The sequence below is a fragment of the Epinephelus moara genome, chromosome 10, assembly GCF_006386435.1.
Source record: "Epinephelus moara isolate mb chromosome 10, YSFRI_EMoa_1.0, whole genome shotgun sequence".
NCBI lineage: Eukaryota > Metazoa > Chordata > Actinopteri > Perciformes > Serranidae > Epinephelus > Epinephelus moara.
The window spans coordinates 31,804,420-31,821,976 of record NC_065515.1 but is presented as its reverse complement, the minus strand read 5'-3'; the positions used below and the strand labels follow the sequence as shown (position 1 = coordinate 31,821,976).

Genomic DNA, 17,557 nt, shown 5'->3' with positions numbered 1-17,557 from the left:
TTTGGGCAAGTGTGAATACGGCAATTGCATTCAGGTGCACACCAAAACAACCAGACCAAGACCTCCTTGAATAGGTTACAAACTCTGGTGCGGTTTGTTTGTGGTGATCCAAACCAACTGCAGTCACATTATTCATTGTTTGGGTTAAACAACCATGAGAATGTTACAGTCCCGGAGGCCTCCTCCTGTACTGCCTTAATAAGCACATTCAATGCATAAAAACATTGTTTTCTAGTTGGAGCCACGCCTCGTTTTCAAACTGTATGGTTTGCCTAAAATGAACAATGCAACCAATATAGTACACAATGACCAGCACCAAAATCAACCTGCTTAGTTGTCCCTCCATTGTGACATTAGAAAGGGTCACATTTATCATGCAAGTGAACTCTTCTTCAATGTTTTGTTTATTTCCTGGATTTTTCCCACATAGAAATTCTGACCAATCAAGAGCAGTATTCTCATCCAAGGCATTTGATCTGGTCCGCTTGTAAATGCTGCCATGAGAACACAAACTAACTCTAGGCAATTATGCAACTGTGTAACAAAATAAGCCCCTGATTCGGACCAAAGTAAGCGAACTCTAGGTCTGAAAGCACCCTAAGGAAATGTCTTGACAACTATTAGAGGAATTGCCACTGGTGCAAACATTTAGCTCAAAGCACAGCTGTGCCTAAGTACAGCCTCACAGAGCCACTAAAGTGCCTCAGTCTTGTCAATGGATAAATAAATATTAAACGCTACACATTACATACTGTAAGAACACACAATCAGCTGTGCCTGGACCAACACCCATCAGCTATCAGGCCACAACCATGGCCCCACGTTTTCAAAGACTGACTGAGGCCATGCAAGATGTATGAGGGTGTGTTGCTGTGTGGATGCATGAGTGGGTCCTCCTTATGCCATCAAAGGCTTTTGGTGGGCGCCGCAAGCGTCTGCCATTAGCACACAGGGGCAGGAAGTGGCTTCCCCTCCAATTATAACTTCCCCACCTCAAAAGACGGTCAGGTGGTCCTTTCTCAATCAGGACGGAAAGAGGAGGAGGAAAGTGGCAGGATAGAAAGGGAAAGAGGGAAGTGAGGTGAGTGCTGCCATTTGTGGAAATAAAAGGGAATTCCTGATATAGTGTAGGCCATGAATATTGAACAGGCTTGGACCGTGAAGCTGCTCTTGGTTTGGCTGAATAGTTAGTGCGGATGAAATGCTTTCTGGTAGAAGGAACAAATTCAGATTTTCATTCCAAAACTAGATTTCAAACATCAAAAAAATACTGGTAAAGCATCCAAAAACTGCATGCTCTAAACGTGGTTGCTGGCATGAAAATAAAGCACACTGAATCTACACACACACACACACACACACACACACACACACACACACACAACATAAAAAGACTGAATATTATATATTACATAGTTATTAAGCTTTGTGCCACAGAACAACCTTTTTCGACGCAATGAGCATTTTTCATAGCACTGTGCTTAATCAGCTTGATACAAATAGTTTACAGTGCCATAAGAAACAATTTCAGATTATTTTTTTCTTTTGTGCTGATATACTTATAGTACACACGCAACCTTTATGGTAACGTTAAAAAAAAAAAAAAACCTGCCAAGCCCTGTGAAAATACAAGTTGTCTCATATGAGGTGTAGAAATAAAGAATTGCAAATGTCATTTGTGTATGAAAATAAAACTACACCAAACAGGTAACTTTTAGTAAGCTTTTTCAACTTTATTCAAGTTTTACTGAAAACTTCCTCCTTATCATTATTCTTCATCCTCATCCTTTCTCTCTTACTCCTTCCTGCTTTTCCCTCTTTCACCCTCTTCCACTTACCACCTATACTTCCCGCTACCTCGCAATCACCTTCCTCCTTCCTGATGCTCCTGTTTTCACCATCCTGCTCCTCTCATTCAAGCAGACCAATTAAAAATATACACGCAGGATTTTCCTAAAAAGCAGTGCTTAGACTCATAAAGAAGTAATCCCTATCGATCATCACTTCTCACCTTTTAAAAGTGTGTGGCGGTGTATTTTTCTGCGGAGACTCTACCCCCTGCCTGTATTTTCTTATTCCTGTGTTTGAGATGTTTATGGGCGTGAACCTACAAAGCCCTCAAGCAAGGTTGGGGTTTCATAAAAAGGTAGCGACCTGGTGCCAGACTTTAAGCAGCAGTCATTCAAGAGACACACCACCGAAAAAAACAAATATAGCGTGGCGAAACATCTGGGATTGGCTTCTACTTTCACTTTCGCTGGCAAGCATGTTCACAAACAGTAACCGACAATCCTGCACAGTACACCTTTAACCCACTTCACCTATCTTGCCATCTTTTCCCTCTCCAACTAGTTCCTTATCCTGATCTACGGATCTTACGGTCAATCTTTTTCCAATACCCATGTCCATCTCTTCTTTCTTGTCTCTCTCTCTCTCTCTCTCTCTCACTAAGCTACTCGGTGAGCACAGTGGGGTTATGGCTGTTTCAAAGCTCGTCTGCAGTCTAAAAGGTTGAGTGTATGAATTTCAAAGGCCAATTTAAGACCAAGAACAAGGGATCAGACTCTATAATGAGGATACTGTTCACACAGAGAGAGGACATGATGGTCTGCATTAACTCCCAGCGGCACTAAAGGAAAGGCTAGCCTGCTGCAGAGTTGTTACCAAGCAAATGCCACCTGATCAGCCATCTGTGGCTCAGAGGAGAATGAAATAAATCTTTGCTTTGCTCATAACTGAGCTGGAGCAACCGTCAAGGGCAGAACTTCAGACAGATATGTGATCAATAGCAAAAAGACAATAGGGTCTCCCTGTTTTGGGCTTCACTCTCTGATAAAATGGCTGTGAAATTACAGGGTGGCTACTTTTATCCTAGATTCTTTTTCTCGGCGAAGGGGCCACATGCCTTAAACATCTGATCTGCTCATTAGACCTAGATTTACATTATTAATGCACAAACACATGCCTGTTTTACTGCTGTGATTATTACTCATTCAACACAATTCAGAAGTAACTGGTGCTGTATAGCAAACCATCTTGCCCAAGTGCACCAGAACAATGTTTGCTGAGGCAGGCGTTAGCTCATCGCACAGATACCATCAAGTGTGTGGGTTCAAACAGGCAGCCACTCAGTCACAAGCCCACATCTCCATCCTCTTCATTACTCTCTACAAGGAGTAATGTAGGTAAAGTAATGAAAGTAAAATAGGTAAAGTAGGTGCCAAGTGGAGGAAATATGAGGATGTCTCTGGAGAGTCCTTATGGTTATAAATATAAGCTGTCTTACTGGTGGCTGCTGCTATAGAAACACATTCCACAAAAGCAACTACACATATGTGAATGTCTACTATTTTCACCTTTATTGGGTTGGCAGCAACAACAAAACCATAGTCTTTGACAAAATTTCAAAATAAAAAAATAGATACTATGTAATTCAACACACTCTGCCTCCTATTCAAAACATCAGCAGCCTAGTTGATTTAACACAAATGGGTGCGCCATACCTTTGTCAGAAGTTGTCTGATTTTTTTTTTTTTTTTTTTGGCTGTACAGCAGATTAAAAACAGAAACACACATTTTATATACAGTATACTCATATACAGTATATTGTGTAAAGGTTTAAACATAACTTCATAAATAAATACATATTATCCTGTCATTAATAAAACTCTTTTTTTACTAAAAGCCCCGATCAATGCACTTGAAAGTAAGATGACTTGTTTGAACAAGATAACAGTTTTGATTTCTAACACTTCAGTTTGGTCAGTGTAATACAGACACATATAAACAATTTCTTTTTTTAAATATTCATTCAGTGGCTCTTAGATTTTTGAAACCTTGAGTCAAGACACGCATTTCACATAACCCGCTACAAAAAAGAAAAAGAAAAAGCCCACCAAAGGAATGAATATTTGTGCAACTTCTGACCGAATGCTATAATCTCCACTTGAATGGTATATTCCAAATTTTACATTATGTGGTAACAACTGAGCTATTTTATTTTATGCTAATACAAGATGTTGCTTTCTCTTGTTTTAAATGTTGTTGTGTTGTTATTTGTCACCATGTCGTGAAGATAATACAGCGCTAATTCAGACCCTACAAATTTCTTCTACCACCCCACTGCACTATGCTCCAAAGAAGCACCAAAAACACAAGCTATCGAAATAAAAAATATCATCATAAGTCTAGTATTTGACACGGCTATGCTGTGGTTCCCTACTGCTATTCCTCATATATGCCAGGTCATACGGCTACAGAGGGGAATTCACAAGACTTAGACAAATCTGCTGTCTGCTCTTATCTTACAGATATGATGTAGACGTCAGATAGTAGAACATGTACCCACTTGAAGGCAGGAGTCAGATTGACTGTAACAAATGAATGACTTGACCCATTCTCGGTTCAAGTGGATACCTCTCTAAACTAAAAGTCATGGAAAACTAAATTCAACAACAACGTACCTTCAGATGTGCACATGGTCACAAGGTATGTTCATGTAGCTGGAAAATGTTTTGTAAAAGTGCAGCATGTCCGTGTAAGTGTAATTACTTCCCAACATCTTTTTTCCACTCTTCCTACAAAATACATCGTTAGGCACGTATACAGAACAATCTGTATGCATTAAAGCTGCATAAAGCAATATCTTAAATACTAACACTGAATCAAACAACTCCTGGCTATCTTAAAGGGTGATTAATGCTGATGAACCCGCTAAGAATCAATACCCCACACTGCAGCTTTACACCACCTCACAGACTTGGTTATCTTAGTTGTCTGAACCAAAACAACCAAAACAATGCCGACACATACAGTACAAACCATGGGCAGCCACTCCCAGCACGTGATTATTTCAAGTTGTCTGTAGGCTACTGGCCTCATGCAAACCTGCAGAGAGCCGAAGTAAAGGAATGGTTGATAAATGAAGTCGAATACATAGATAACTCGAACGAGACATGTTTTTTTTCTGTTGGTTTTCTAAACCTTGTCTTAAAAACAATACTGTACTTACATTCATTGGAATGGTCAGAAAGACTCGTGACTGGAATGATCATGTAGCTCTGTTTTTGTGAAGTAGCCACAAAAATATAATAAGCTAAAGGCTTTCTGCCCCGTGGCTTCAAAAATCACTTAATGCAGCTTTAAAATGAGGAATGACTTACACAGGCTACTGTTAAGCAGCATTGAATGCAGTTACAATATCAAGGGGCTGGGTGTGCTGTGTCACTTGGTTTCTAGCATGGACAAATATACAGTACAAGCAAGGCTTCAACCACAGATGACACTACTACATGAGCAAAGAGGGAAAATCAGTAATTGGCTATAGTACGTGGCTGTATTCAAATGAATTATGCTTTGACACTCATCCAATGATCGAGGGAATGTACAAGGTAAATTGACTGGAGTGCCTGAAATACTGTGCTGTAGCAAAGGGTGAGAATCATAGCCAAAGGCAGTCTTGTAGGTTGCTTTAACAACACACATCATCTGCACTTTGTATATAAAAAGCCCCAAATTGGGGAACAGTCTTTAGATTTCATCAAGCTGGAATGGGTACAATAAAAAAACAACATAATTATTATTATTATTTTATAGCAGAATAGATTTAACTACCCATCTCCAATAAGGAGCCCATAAACAAACCAATTTCTGACACCTATACTCAGCCTAGTCATCTGTTGCTTGGGCACAGAAATCATGAAAAAAAAAAAGTTACCAAATTTACACGTAAGACATTCAGGCCTGTAGTTTGAGGGCAGTATCATTTTCATCAGCAACATCATTGGCAGAGCTAAAGAGTGTGGGGCAAATTAAAAGTAATGAGGATTGTTCGGCCAATGGTTTAACAAACCTCCACAAGATGAGCCACTGATAGCCTTAAACCTTTCTCACAACTAAGCATGTAATTTCAGATCAGTTAAGTTTTAACCTCACAGTGACCTCCAGACAGATCAGATCACATTAACCTGAACCCAGGTCCATCATCTTTAACAAAGATAATTGTTTCACTGATGCAAAGCACCCATAATCTTCAGGTCTGTGCTACCACTACGACTTCTCTTTCCTGTAAGTGAGTCAGGGAAGTTTGTGAGTGGGTTAAAGCAACATCCAAGAGGTGAATCTATAAATAATAATATCCTAAACTCAGCTCAATTGCAGGGTTCTGTTTCTAATCCAAAACCTTTTCCATTTTAAATAATACTGTGAAATTCATAATTTAATACTTTTATTTTGAATTTAGACATGTTAGAAATGACTGTTATGAGCACTCATGCATCAAACTGTTAGCAGAATACTCATAACATGGCCATATAAGGAATGCCACACCAATGGTGGGAATACTGACGCTGATGGGCTATTTCATAAGTGGAAGGGGCCCTGCCCTCAATATAAAGGCCTCAGAGTCAAACCGACACATCATTTGTCTCAATTCTTGAAATAAGGTGCTTTTTAGCAGGCATGCACCAATCAATTGGTGACCAAACATAATTAGCTAATATGTAAATTGGTAAACAATGAAAGCAGCATGTCATCTGTGGATACACACTACAGTAATAGGCAATGTGTTAAATGGGTTGACAATTAGACCGTCAACAATATAGATTAGTAACCACATTGAGTCAAGTGAAAACTTTATTAATTCTTGTTTTGGTGGATTTGAACTTGATTTATGGATTTTAAACCTTCTTTCACCAGTTCAGATATTTTTAACTGTCCTTGGTCATCTGCTGTGATGTAGAAATATGTTTTGCCTAACTACCTAAACACTGCTATATTAGAGTTTTATGTTCTGAGATTACTGTTACATCAAGGTCTGATTAAACAACTTTATCCAAATTTAAACCTGCTGTCAGATATGCAATTTGCCAATCACTCTAACAACAGAAAAAAAATGCATCTGACCAGTACATCATGACTTTTTTGCATCTCTCCTCTGTTCGCCTGTGCACACATCATGTTGACAAGACTCAACACAAAATGCTTTAGCAGAAATGGGCTGCGCACTTTTCTCTAGAAATCAGTCAAGGCCGTACGCCATCTGTTATTTATCAGCAGCATAATGGCTGTCGTCATTGTCACTGTGTGTGTTCATACAGTTAAAAAGTCAAATGATCATTTAGAACCTTTAAACAGGTTTATGAGCACAAGTAAGTGTAGGCTATCTAGTCTCTGCTAATGACAGTCATAGAAAGCACGGAGACATCAGATAGAAGGTCGATCGAATTCACAACCACTAAAAAAATTTAACAGGCATGAAAAAGTGTGGTCACATTTGATGTCTGAGGAGATATTCATGAATCCTATGATAACTCAGTTATCCCACTATGTCTGACGTGGCTTATACAGTGACATACAGTGAGATGTAAAAGCTGAGAAAGCCATGGGGAGAGACTACTTTCTACATGACCCACAGCCAAGTCACATACCACAGAATATTAGTCATTTAAGTGTGCCCATCTCATTAAATCTCTCTGTTTAGACACTGCACCCATCTCCTCGAAAAGCTTATAATGCAATAAACCATGGTTTATTGTGACCATCGCAATGTCACTGGTGTCAGCTGACAGGCTGATGCAACAGAAAGTGTTTTCTGTTGGGTAAAGCCATGCCAATGTTACTGAAAGTTAACTAGCTGCTCAACTGGTTAAGATTCATATTCCACATTGATAGATTCCAGCAGCATCCTCATCCTGTAAAAGTCATCCCTTCAGATAGAGCATGAGTTTGCCCTCTTCCTTGGTTTAGGCTCCCCGAAGTCCCTGTCATCGGCCGCACAATGGCTGAAGGAGCAAATCGTCTGTGAGAGCCTACGCATGCCCAGGCGGAACACACTATTAGACAGGCTGTAGATCACACAGTTGCAAAAGCTGTTGCTAATGGCCAGCCAGGTGGTGATGAAGGAGAGGGCAGGGCTGTCCAGCACATGGGAGCTCTCTAACAGGAAGTAGATTATGTAGGGCAGCCAGAGCATATAGAAAACGCTGGTGATGCGGAATAACACCATCGCGTAGCGCCGATCTGGTCCATGCCCACCGTGATGCCCGCCGCCACCGCCCTCACCAGCCTCCATCTCCTGGCTGGGAAAACGTGCCCGTCGTTCACTGATCTCTCTGTTGTGCTGCTGGCAAATGCGAAAGATATGGTAATATGTAAAACAGACCACAAGTGCAGCAGGCGCATAGAGCAAGCACACCACAAAGCCTGTGAAAAGGGCAGAGGTGGGCCAAGAGTGGGCACACCACTCAAAAATGTCTCCATGATAGCCTGGTTTACCCCACCCAAAGAAGGAGGGCAAGAACACCAGGCTGGAGTAGACCCAGATTAGGGTGATGCAGCCTCGTAGCCGGCATGGCGTCACCAGTTGGTTGTAAGACAGTGGTTTAGTTATGGCCAGGTAGCGGTCCACACTGATGCAAGCCAAGCAGGCCATTGAAACACTCTTTAGAACAGAGATGACGTAGCTGAAGACCTGGCATGTGATGGGCTCCTGGACACCTGCTGGGTAGTGGAGCAGAGACAGGGTGGGCACCAGGCAGCTAAGACCCACCAGCAGGTCAGCATAGGCCATGGTCTGGATAAAGTAGCTGGTGGTGTAGTGGTGTAGCAGAGGGGCACAGTGGAACACGAAGATAACCGTCAGGTTCCCTGTGATAATGAGCACTGTCAGAAGTACAATGACGGCAGTCTCCAGGACGCAAGCCTCCAGGCCTTGGTTCAGCCCCCAGCCCAAGGGACAAGAGTGGTTGGTGGCCCTGCCAGGAAAGAAGTCTCCATGACTGCTGTTGGCAGCGAGCACCGGGTCCGTTGTCAGTTCAGACTGGTTCATTGTTCTGGGCGCTATCCAGGTGGGTCAGGTTTGTGATGTGTCACCCATAAGGCAGCTGGCCTGAAACTGGAGAACTGCCTGTCCCCCCCACCCGCTCTACACCGGGTGTCTGCAGCCTTCTTCGGTTAACAGAGCTCAATACTCTCTCTAACACACTCACTCTCTCTTTCACCTTACTCTCACATAGCTGGGTCTCAATCAAATGAACACTGACTGGAGGAAAATCAATAAAGCCTCTGGGAGGGTAGGACAACCCGTTTAGCTCTCCTTTTCCAATCACTCATGGTTAGTGAAAGTAGTGGGTGGGTAACAGTCAGGAGTAGGGAGAAAAAACTGTATTCCTTCAGTAAACCAGGGTAGCATTAGTGCTGTAGCCAGCATCAATCCCAGCGGCGACTTTCCCTGCCAGTCTGTGGCCTCATCTCCTGATCCTAATGAGGGTTGCCACAGGGAGGCTGAGGGCATAAGCTGTCCGCACAAGGGCGGAGAGCACATAGGATGCGAGAGAGGACACCATACAAAGAGGTTAAAGCGTGAAGGAAAGCACAATGCTCTCTGCTCTTGACGGATCCTTACAGGAGATCAGATGAGTAAGCAGCATATGGTTCCGATTTCACTCCTGGAGATCAGATGAAATTTACTGAGTGGTTACCTTTAAAAAATAAATTGTAGGCAACAACTGCTACGGGGAAAAAATGTTCTTACGAGTCTCTCTGGAAATGTAAATTACATCCATCTCTGCAAATCAACCCCTTTAAATTAATCCAAAGTTTCACTGTGCCATGGGTGCCGGCGTGTTTACAATGTTACAGCAGGCTTCCCTTATTTTGGTGGTCCTCTGGTCAGTGTCTGGAGCCCATGCATGCCCAGCTATTGTCTGAATCAAAACACAGACACAGGCTAGAACAACATGGGGATCTCCGCAGGAGATAATGTCACAGCTCTCTCAGCACACACAGCGCTGGGGGGAAAAATGTGTTTACAAGGCATCCCTAGGCAGAATGAGGTAAAAAACCAAGCGTGTCAACATGTCTGGATGAAGTTCTGCTATTAAAGTGATTTAAAGTTTAAATCCAAATGTGCAAACTTGCCTCTCAGTGTTCTGGACTGCAAGTCGCGAAAGACAAACAAATGTAAAAGTCCAGTAGCTGATGAAAGTGTTGAATGTAAGACTCCCATGCAGGCAGGTGGAAGGACTCTCCTGGAGCAATGAGAGGCCAGCTGAACAGCTCAGCGCTCCTCTCACTTTGACTCCTCAGCAATCCTGTGGCAGACACTTGCAGAGAGGGGTGTGGGGATCAATCAGAAATCCACCTATTTATCCCATAAACGTGTTACTTGCATTTTTGTTGTGACATTCTGAAGCACTGGCAGGGGAGGCTTAGCACCTTCTCCTCAAGTGCTTAATGCAACCATAGATTTTCTAACTTGCTTTAGTCCTTTGAAGTATTAACTCTGTATAGTTGTAGAGGTATGGGGTCCTACAACTCCTCTCTCAGTGTGTCTGTCGCCCTGAACAAAACACTGGCAGCGCAACAAAAGGGAATCCACTCTAGCAGCATAAAGAAAAGACCAAGTCCCAGTCGGAGTCCCAGTTTCAAGCACTGTCCTCTGCAAACGTCCCCCTTTTTAATTCCGTTAAACAGGACAACCCACGTTTTCAATACATAAATCCTTAGATCCTGGCATACAGAAAGAAATTAATGTAATGCATCTGTCAGAAGCAGCAAGTAAAAAGCAAGAAAAAAAAGGATGACTGCGCTGATGGAAATGAGTTAAATCTGCAGCGAGGGAAGCGAGGGGACGAAGAGTCCCTCAGCCCTGGTGCAGTGAGAAGGAGAGATGCTGTGACTGGCTTACACTTCCCTCCCTCCCTCTCCACACAATCTCTCTAGCTTGCACACTCAACCTCTCTCTCTCTTTCCACACACACACACACACACTAACTCAAACACACACACATGAACCCTCCCTCTTTCTCGCTCCCTCTCCCTCAGCTTCTAGCTCATTGCCCCGCCTCCTCCCATCCCAGCTGCACCTGAGGCTCCCTGCCACATTATTCTGTCTCTCACACTGGCTTTCACCCAGAGGTAAATTTGGATACATTTCCTATTTACATATTACTTATCTCTCACAGTCTGTTTTCTATTAACTAAAGTCCCCTCCACCCCCTCCTTTTCTTTCCTTCACTGTTTCAGTCCCACTTCCTTCCCACAATCTCCAGTTCTCCACTCCATACATTTACCTAGCCCCAGTATGTAAAAAAACAAAACAAAACACAAATTTATATTTCAATTATACATAAAAACAACCTACAACATTGAAAATATAAGATGAGGTAAATATCCCAGCATAAAATAGCAAAACACATTTCATGACATCATGAGTCACTCACTGTACTGTTTCTACTTTTGGGGGGTTGAAGAAAAGAAAACAGCTGTTAGTGTCAGTGGTCATCAGCCTCACTTTCCGACACACATTATTACACACTGTTAATGACGACAGGATGACACTCAACCTTCGTAATCCCATGAAACATCTTGAACAGCTAATCCTAGTTAAATGAATTCTTTCCCTTATCTTGCCAGGCTCCAGGTTCTTCTGGATACTTTATTTATTCTTTATTCAACCAACAGCTTAGCGCAGCTATGCCTGCCCCTTAGTTACAGTTGCCCAGCATTTCGGCCGGTTGGGAGCATCCTCTGGCCGGCAGATGATAAAGAGGATCAAGTGACAGCAAATTGGCTAAGCAGAAGGGGCGGATGGAAAGAAAGTGTCAAGCATGGTGGCTGGGCAGGAGAATCTTGCAAAGAGAAAATTCAGAGCAACTTTGCTAACGTTATCACTTTCTTTGTTTTTAACTGTTAACCCTAACCCTAACCGCTTAGAGGCAACGAGTGGTGGCTGGCTGCAAGTTGGATGGAAAATGGCTACTTTGGAAAACAATACTGCACCTGGCCTCTTCCAGGAAGTGTAGAGTGCTTTGATTATTTGAAAAAAAAAATGTCTGAAAGGAGCAAACATAACAGGAACTAAATCCTTAATGGAAAATATAGACATCCTGTCAACCTACATTGTATTCTTATATACTGCTGATGGACAAAGGAAAACATGATGCTACTCAAATGCATATCTTATTTGACAAAACTAAAAATTCTAGAAAAGCGTTTGGTCCAATCCACACAGAAAGTCACATACTGTATGAAACCATCAGAGCGAAAAATGAAATGTGCTATCTAAACAACAAGGAAATATACATGCCTTACAAAGAAAGAGCCATTCACAGACAATAACTGAACCTAGACATGACTGAGTGTCCTTGAGAACCATGTAATACGTTGTAAGAATATTATACAGGAAAAGGTGGCATGCAGCCAATCCAATCCTTTAACACAGCTGATTATGACAGAGCATTCAACTCAATAAAAATGTCTAACACAGACTGGTTGACTTTAAGTATGGAGGCAGAAGCTACTTAGATTTAACTTAGAGGGGTGCCCATTTGCATCTTTGTGTAAAAAATTTCATTATTTTACAAAATAAATTAAGAATGTGTAGTTCACTTTACAAATTTAAAGGTCCAGTGTGTATGATTTAGAGCCATCTATTAGCAGAAAGGGTATATAATATTCAAAACTATGTTTTCATTAACTTATAATCACCTTAAACTATGAATCACTGTGCTTACAGTATGTTACCTTAATAGGAGTTTTATCTACCTATGGAGCAGGTCCTCTTCTCTGGAGCCCGCCATATTGTTCTCCAGTACCACAGAACAGACAACCAAACACCGGCTCTAGAGAGGGCCATTTCTGATGTCATGTTTTTGCGTCAACCACTGTGGTCCGCCTACATGCTTTGTACATGGGAGAAGTTTCACATTCAGAGGGCACAACTTTACACACTGGAACTCTAAAAATGTTGAACAATAAGGTGGTAAAGAAATATAAAACTGGGGTTTGATTATTATTGTGTCTGAAATGTTATGGAATTTTGTGAATGTTTCTGTTTTCGTTTCTGTATAACTTAGTAGTAAATAAGTCACTTATGAGAATATGCTAAGCTAAAAGGGTAGGTATAACAAGCTTGAGCTTCAGCTTACACCTTTTAGGCTACAATATTGTTTCTTTTTAATTTAATGGCTTGATATTTTTCATTTATTATGTGCATTCTTTCTGTAAAATTGTAATTAAGGACCAAAATTAAATACTACAATCTTACTACTATTTCTGCTTTTTGTATATTGTTTATCCAGATTGTCAACAATAATATAATAAGCATTAATTAACATCAGTAAACATAAGTATCACTGCATTATGTGAATTAAATAGAAACATTTGTTTTTGTCTCACATTCATGCACATGTAAATATAATGATAACTAAATTGGCAAGTCATTCCTGATTCAGTTGACGGTTCACCAACTTAAAAAAAAAAATCTAATAAATTTACTGTTGAGACCGTGAATCACAGCCCTACTAAAAAAAGAGTAACACACAATACAACATGTGAGTTATGTCACCAAGTTGTATTTTGAGCCACAAGCTATGAAGTGAGGGGGTGAAACTGTACAACATGGACAATATGCAACATATATGATGAGAGTACTTCATCAGCGACTGTGAGGTGAAGTATAAAATAATCTACCATGCAGACGGACAGCTCTTTGATTGTCATGGAGACCAGATATTCTTCAGCACCTGTGTTGCTTAATTTGGTAATTCAAGAGAAACAGTGTGATGGAAACACAGAGAAAGGGAACAGAGAGAAAGGAAAAATAAAAATAAAGAGAGACATAATGAAGACTAAAAAAAACAAAAAAAAAGTTCATGTATCCAGTTGTGCAGTCACTATGGAGGGAGCCAGTCAATGGAGGTCTCTCAGCACAGTGCTCTTTACCTTTGGAGGTGGACACTGATGAAAAACACGACCAGAAGGCCACCGTTAATAATTCATTCTGCTCCAAAACAAAGCCAGCAGGGCCACTTGGAAACAAAGGTGGAGGCTGATTCACCTTTCACTGCTTCCCAGCATCCCACCCTCCTCCACCCCTGGGCTCCTGCTGATTCCAGAATCAACAGCAATGTGTTGGCATAAGCAGGGAGTTTACAACTACATTACAGGTGTTAAGCTGATAGCCTTAACCAGAGCAGCTTACAGTACGGACAGTAAGGAGGTACGGGGTTCACCATCTTGTTCAAGGACATTTCACCAAGACAAGGTGAATAAGTAATTGAGATAGTAAAGTTTATATATGCAGAGCAAGCATCACATTAAACCCAATCAACAAAATCAACCAATAAAAAAATAAAGTGGCAAACTGAACACACAGGGATAACACAAAAACATCAATGCAAGGCCTGTCTGTACAAATAAGCTTTCAGATGCTGTTTAGACAAGTCAGAGAGGTTATTACAGAACCTGGTGGCCATGTAAAGGCTTACAGTAGTCGGCCTTGGTTTTGAATGTTGGCCAAGGGGCAGCTAGTATTGTCAGCCGCAGTCAGATGACATAATAAGCAGTGGCGGATCTTCCTATAGGCGACTTAGGGAGCCACACAGAGGAAGGGTGCCAAAATTGCACCCCACCACGACCTCGCCCAACCCTGAAATTTGCAAATTGGTACATACCTTATTGTTTTATTGTTTGTTATGTATCATTATTGTTTGTTGTGCTCATTAGATCACACTCTTGTAAGTAATAAATACAGTAAAGTTTGCCTCGTGTGCCGAATGTACTAAGTCCGGCTGCTTCTGTACAAGACCTGCACAGGTTCCTGGATTGAAACTGGCAGAGAAACAGGTAAAAGAGAAATGCCCTTTCCTCCTTTAAGACAGTCATTGTTCAATAATCCAAAATGACCAAAGGATGCATAATGTTACACTAATGTTAATTTTTAAGCAACCACTTTTGAGATGTTTGCCACAGTGTCTCTCTCCAGCATTTAGGAGGCCCAGAGCTGGTCTTGGTGAAGGTAGCTTGTAAACTCACCCTTGCTGTAGTGTGATCAGACTAAAATCACAAGTTGCAAGAACACCAACATTCTTCAAATCTTGGGAGGTTGGTGCAGACCTACAGTGCTTTCCATTTCCCTTCCTCATGTTTTGTTAATTCTGACATAATAATGGGCACTGAGGATACAGATATAGATACTGTTTACTCGGCTTAGGCCTAATGAATTCCGATTTATTACACAAAGTCATGGCATTCATGATTAATATTGGATAACGATGATAATGCAGCATTCTTGCCTTACATTTGGAAATTGCTAATTCCCACTGCAGCCTCAGTGGCCATTTTATTTTTCCATTGCAAAGGAAATAAATGAGGGTACAGGAATGGCATACTCCAACTATAATTATTTTATCTTCACTAAGTTCAGAAGCACCCTCTCTCTACAACTAAACCCCACTAGACTATGTGACAGTATTCTGACAGTATTTTCTTATTTATTAATCTTTGTATGCATGTAGGTGCTTCAGTGCCGCTTGACTGTCAATAAATTTCAGGTCATTTACTTTGCTTAAAGGGTAAAATATAAATGTGGTGGCCTCTGTAGCTCTCATCGCTCTCTTGTCCAAGAGTCTGGGGGTTGGGATATGGAGGGATAGATGGTTATTGGGGCAGATTAGAGCTGGTTCACTGCCTGGATACAAACATTCAGCAAGCACCATCGACGGACCAACACTAAACCAGCTTAGCAGGCAGAAGCTGGTATTTATATTTATCAACAGTGGGCCAAGCTTTGTGTGGATTCAGTTCTCAGGTTGAGGGCACTGAAGAAGAAGAAGGATCCAAACCACTGACAACATTAGTACTCTTTGGCTTTAGTGCAGCATGCCTTAGTTGCCTGTCATATAAACTCCATTGGAAATTGAGATGTCATAGATTGACACTGTTTGCCAAAAAAGAAATCCTGAAAATGTAGATGCTGTCACAATTAAAGCACTCAACGCAGTGAGAGCCAGACCTTCTTTGTTAGACATTCTGCCTGTCTTGGATCTTTGGTATCCTGCTGCATGAAGCATCACGGACTAGCACAAAAACACAAGAACTGAATGTACTTTACTGAAATGCCATCACTGAATTTTGAAGTTCAAATTTTGCCCACTCCTCTCTTGTAAACAACCAAAGTAAAGTAAATCACGTAAGGCAGCTAAGTTATGATTATTGTTTTGGAAAGTAATGGCTGTGAGGGCACAGTCTATTACTGGTTAATATAACAGAGAAGATGTATGAAGCAGACACAGTGGGTAGAGGAAAATGTCAAATGTAAAGATAGGAGCTAGCTCACAGCATGTGGACAACAAAGTAACAGCTTTTTTTTTTCTTTTTTTTCACATTTCATATGACGACAATTAATGCTAACCATCCCTAACAGGAGAAAATATCTACATACCATATTCACCTCCAGTACAATGTCACGATGTGCACTGCATACACTGGGTTCGCTACAGTTAAATGGTAAAGAGGAGCTAAAGGTCAAAGAGAGACAGGCTGGCTACTGAAATCACCATCTATCATCTTCATCTAACCTCGTACCACACGGCAGTGGAGACCTGTCTGACCGCTCAGGTTGAGATACTTATATTCATTATTCTGTAGCACCTATTGTCCTTGCATCATGTAGGTCAGGATGTAACGTGCATCTATTAGTCATCTGTACAGGCTGACTGTAAACAAGAAGCCAGTGCATTTGAATAGGTTTTTTTCTGTCAAAGAATAATAAATAGACATTTGTTGAATTATGCCATTGTATAAAATGCAGGTCAGGGCTGCACTTTGCATTTGAATTTCCAAGACCAATAGCATTTCTCAGAGAAACATGAAAAGCTTAGTCTCTTAGTGGCCTGTTGTCTTGTATAATGGTTGTGTCACTATTGTCTCTTCAGGGGTATGCAGTACTATGTTAATGATTATGCAAAATGTATCTTCTTTAAGCTTTATGCTTCTTGCAAAAACTGCAAATAAATCACACTACTTGTGTAGTGTATCCTTTCTTGACAGATCCTGTATAAAATGTATTCATTACTTACATGAAAATGTTGATGTTGTTTATGAAGATTCTTATACACATACTGAATTAAAAGACACAAGCTAGTGTGACTCTGTGGTGAGGAAGAGGAGGAAGCAGAGCACTACTCTGGCTGTGAGGCTGCAGTCAATATGAGGCCTGAGACACAGAAGTGTTTTGACTAGAGAAGACGCTGCGGGCTGGATCTCCTTAATCCGAGCTGTCATATCAGTGTCATTATGGCTAGGAGGCTATGCTAACACACACACACACACACACACACACACACACACACACACACACACAGCAGATTTACTCACTACTGTAAAGGAGCACAGTTACAGCAACAACAAATACTGTTAGCTATAAAATGACTTTTAGCGTACCTTTCGCATTGCTTGTGTTGCTAATTTTCATCTACAAAAGACATTCTACATTAACGAAAAGCTTACATGCATACAGGTGTGCCATAAATACTCAAAATTCAACATAAACCCTGTCTTATAATCACTTAATAATTTGTTTGGATTAACCAAAATTAATAGACAACAGAAATGACAGATCTGATTTTTGTTTCTGTTTTCCTAATATAGATTTTCCTAAAGCTGTGGAAGGCAGGCAGTTTGTCCTTTTGTGGTGCCTACTGGGTTCCTGCTGTGGACATGTGAATGGGAGCTGGAGGGTTGCATTATGGAGACACACACAGAGCCAGGATGG

General features: G+C 41.1%; 2 protein-coding genes across 3 annotated transcripts in view; both read right to left on the bottom strand.

Annotated features, from left to right (window-relative positions):
* Positions 1-17,557, bottom strand: part of rabgap1l (RAB GTPase activating protein 1-like) — a 134,233-nt gene that overhangs the window by 74,196 nt on the left and 42,480 nt on the right. The gene's annotated exons all lie outside the window — the stretch shown is intronic.
* Positions 6,391-10,670, bottom strand: gpr52 (G protein-coupled receptor 52). Its single transcript, XM_050055891.1, has one exon. It carries the CDS (start codon positions 8,825-8,827, stop codon positions 7,709-7,711), a length of 1,119 nt encoding a protein of 372 aa, XP_049911848.1. The 5' UTR covers positions 8,828-10,670; the 3' UTR covers positions 6,391-7,708.